The sequence below is a fragment of the Atta colombica genome, unplaced genomic scaffold, assembly GCF_001594045.1.
Source record: "Atta colombica isolate Treedump-2 unplaced genomic scaffold, Acol1.0 scaffold224, whole genome shotgun sequence".
In the NCBI taxonomy this organism is placed as follows: Eukaryota; Metazoa; Arthropoda; class Insecta; order Hymenoptera; family Formicidae; genus Atta; species Atta colombica.
The window spans coordinates 582,482-586,417 of record NW_017259321.1 but is presented as its reverse complement, the minus strand read 5'-3'; the positions used below and the strand labels follow the sequence as shown (position 1 = coordinate 586,417).

The 3,936-nt window shown below is 29.6% G+C and overlaps 1 protein-coding gene across 1 annotated transcript in view; it reads left to right on the top strand.

The window, feature by feature from the left end:
- Positions 1-796: 796 nt before the first annotated feature.
- The window catches only part of LOC108687986 (putative cystathionine gamma-lyase 2), a 3,615-nt gene continuing 475 nt past the window's right edge, over positions 797-3,936 (top strand). Inside the window, exons 1-7 of the mRNA XM_018194034.1 lie at positions 797-874; positions 1,692-1,849; positions 2,465-2,752; positions 2,882-3,013; positions 3,102-3,237; positions 3,308-3,460; positions 3,604-3,769. Of these exons, the coding sequence (XP_018049523.1) occupies positions 1,715-1,849; positions 2,465-2,752; positions 2,882-3,013; positions 3,102-3,237; positions 3,308-3,460; positions 3,604-3,769 (1,010 nt within the window). The 5' untranslated portion in view covers positions 797-874; positions 1,692-1,714. The remainder of the gene's footprint in view (positions 875-1,691; positions 1,850-2,464; positions 2,753-2,881; positions 3,014-3,101; positions 3,238-3,307; positions 3,461-3,603; positions 3,770-3,936) is intronic.

Here is a 3,936-nt window from a genome sequence, read left to right as displayed (position 1 = left end):
ATATATATTAATAATAATAACATTAATAAATATATGTGTATATATATATATATATATATCTTAAATGCAAATTACAAATTAAAATCGATATTTCGTGTTACGGATGTGCATTTCTCATATAGCACGTTTCTAACATGAAGTATCGATTTAAATTTATATATTCTCTATTTCTTTTCTCGTGATGTGGTAAAAATATAAATATATTATTACGAGACAAAACGATTTTTTGTGAAGCTATCAGTTACAAAAAGATTTCGAGAAGTCGTTATAAAGCAATTGCTTTTTAAAGGCAACTTATGACATATATTTTGCTAAAATTTTTTTTTCGCGTATCGATACATGTGTATCGCACTTTCCTACATTATCTTCATATTAATAACGCGATACATCGTTACATCAGGGTTATGATCGATTTGACTTTTAGCGCTTTCAGTATTTCTATTCTTATTTTATATTTAATGAACGATAAAGACAGAATGATGATTACAAGCGCTTAAAGTCCCTGAGCGTCCAAATCGACCGCAGCTCAGATGTCATTAAAGTCTGTTCAAAATTCTAGAGAAAGAGAGAGAGAGAGAGAGAGAGAGAGAGAGAGAGAGCTTGAAAAATTTTATACTTAGAATAAATATGTTTAAAATATATTAAAATGAGATAAATATATTCGAGCGTTGAAGAGAAAAAAGCGAAGATATTCAATGCGAAAAATGCAAACAACGTGAACAAACCAACGCCCCACCAGAGTGCAGAATATTTTTTCCTTTTTTCCTTTATCGGTCAGCTGACAACGTTGCAAGTTATTTAAGTAGCTCGTCGCCAGTCAGGTTACTTCAGTTGCCTTCACTTTCAGCAGATATTTGGCGATATCGATTTTAAAGTAAGTGAATTTCGCTGTGATTCTTAAGTAAATTCTCATTAATTCGGCTCTGATAAGGCTATTTCATCACTCGAATTAGTCCCCTGCCAAGAATATAATCTCTTTAATCAGCTACATTGTTTGCTATGGGGCCGTGGAAACATGCGAACTAGGCGAGTGCAAAAAGTGTAGAGAAGAATCTCAAACAGAATGCCCTCGCAAATTTAAATTCTACGAACGTTATTCAAAGCTCGATCTTTAAAAAAAATGAATACTTCTTTTTTTTTTCTTAACATTTATTGTTATTTATAAATAACAAGATTTATAAATAACAAGACAAGATTTTATTTCCTAATTTGTATTTGACAATTTCAATTTTTATCGAAGATTTATTGCGTTTCACTTTTTATGTTACGTAAATATGTTATCTTTAAGTCGCAAATTGTTATCGTGTGTATTGTTCAGTATAAATAGATTGTGTTAAAATTACGTTAATTTTAATTAATTAATCTATTTCTTACATTTACGTTGAATGAAGGACTGAACAACACGCACAGTACACACAATTTAATTTGCGTTTAGAATAAAAAGTTACAAAAAAAATAAGACGCAATAAATCTGCGATGAAAATTAAAATTACGCGTATAAATGTTATTATTATATTATTGTTACTAATAAATATATCAATAAAAAAACGATATAGACGAAACTCCTGTTTAGGGATTCCCGAATATGTTCAGGTAAAGTGAATGGGGTCCTCTAAACAGGAGTTTCAAACAATATTTCTATTAATTACAGCATATTAATAATAAATAATATTTTTAATTAATATTTGCAGAACATTTTTTTACTGAATAAACAATGACTTCAAAAGAAGGTTTCGCGACGATAGCTATCCATGCCGGGCAAGATCCTGATCAGTGGAATCATTGCTCGGTTGTACCACCTATGGTGATGTCGACTACTTTTAAACAGGATAGTCCAGCGCCGCCCAGAGTAAGTACTAAACGTCTGACTCATCAAGATTCATCCATATATAGCTCTTAATAATTAGTCCTTGTTACTCAATCAATTAATGTCAATTGTATCTAGCAAAAATTGCATTAAGTTTCTGTAGCTATTAATAAAGTTAAAGTTACATATACAAGCTATGAAAATAGAATATTTTTTTTTATAAATCAATTTATATTATTTTCTGTCGAAAAGTTGAAACAAATAAGTAACACGAAAATGAAACAAATAAGAAACAGATAAATAGATAAGAAGATGAAAAACAAGTAAATGAAACAGATGAGAAACAGAGATAAGTAGATAGAAAAAGGAATGACTTGGAAATTTAATAGCTAAATAAATGGCTTAACAAGAAAAATGCGAGTCGAATGTGCTCGAAACAAATATTTCTGTATACTATAAGCATTTAGTATAATTTTAAAACATATTGGCTTTTTTTATTAAATTGGGAAACAAATAAATAAGTAATATATTACAAAAAACAAAAGTAATATAAACAAATAAATAAGTAATATATTGAACGTGTTTGAATATTATTGCAAAAAATCAACAATCTTGTATAATGGCATTTTAACTTTAATTGTTTCATTTCATATTTAGGAATATGTATATAGCAGAAGTGGCAATCCTACACGTAATGTTCTAGAGACGTGCTTAGCTGCTTTAGAGAATGGCAAACATGCCTTTTGCTTCTCTTCTGGATTAGGTACTCTTACTGCTATTGTAGGTTTTTTGGAAGCAGGAGATCATATGATTGTCGGAGATGATCTTTATGGTGGTACTAATCGTTACATTCAAAAATGTAGTAGCAAACAAGGTATAAGATATACTTTCGTTGACATGACTGATGTACAAAATATTATAGATGCCATACAGCCAAATACAAAGGTAAATAAAAAACTAAAAATATAGTTCTTTATACTTTGTATTAAAATATAATATTTTGTATTTTAAATATTATATTTTTTAATATCATATTAGTATTTTCTGTATTATAATTCATTCTATCTATTGTAGATGATATGGCTAGAAACGCCGACAAATCCTTTGATGAAACTAGTAGATATAAAGGCTATTGCTGAAAGTTTGAAATCTCATCCAGATATTATACTAGTCGTTGATAATACATATTTGACATGTTATTTCCAAGTAAGTTGTTATTTCCAAGTAAAATTGAGAAAAATTGTATTCAATCAATGAAAGAAACTGCAACCAATATATTATGCTTGTAAAATAGAAACCTCTTGACCTTGGTGCCGACATAGTGATGTATTCATTGACAAAGTATATGAATGGCCATTCGGACGTCATTATGGGTGCTGCTATAACGCGTCGGGACGATCTCGGAGAGAGATTGAAGTTCAATCAAAATGGTAAATCAACAAGAGCTTTTTCGAGATGCACATTTGAAGATTTTATATAACATTTTCTTTTTCGATTTAGCTATGGGAATTGTTCCATCGCCATTTGACTGTGCCTTAGTCAATCGTAGCTTGAAAACGCTCGAACTAAGAATGCAGAGACATATGAAAAATGGTTTAGCAGTAGCTACATTTCTCGATTCTCATCCTAACGTTGAGAAAGTGATTCATCCACGTATGTAACCGTACAATTTTTTGTTATCTTTACCTTGTATATTTCTAAAGTAGAAGCGTATATAAAATTAATAATTTGAATAATTAATATAACGATAAAAGATAAAATCTTTACAAGATAAAATACGTGTTGTTACATTGCAGTTTTCACATCGCATCCACAACATGAGCTTGCACATACACAACAAACAGGACACAGCGGCATGATTTCTTTCTATCTGAAAGGTGATTCTAAGCGTTTTTTGCAAGCATTGAAAGTTTTCACTTTAGCTGAATCTTTAGGCGGTTACGAATCGCTAGCCGAATTACCGTAAGTATATTCGAGAAATATATATTAAAAATATATTAAATATATATTATATATTATATATATGTTATATATATGTATGTATGTATGTGTGTATGTGTGGGTGTGTGTGTGTGTGTGTGTGTGAAACATAAAAATGATAAATTAGTTTTTTATTAAAAGAGAAACAT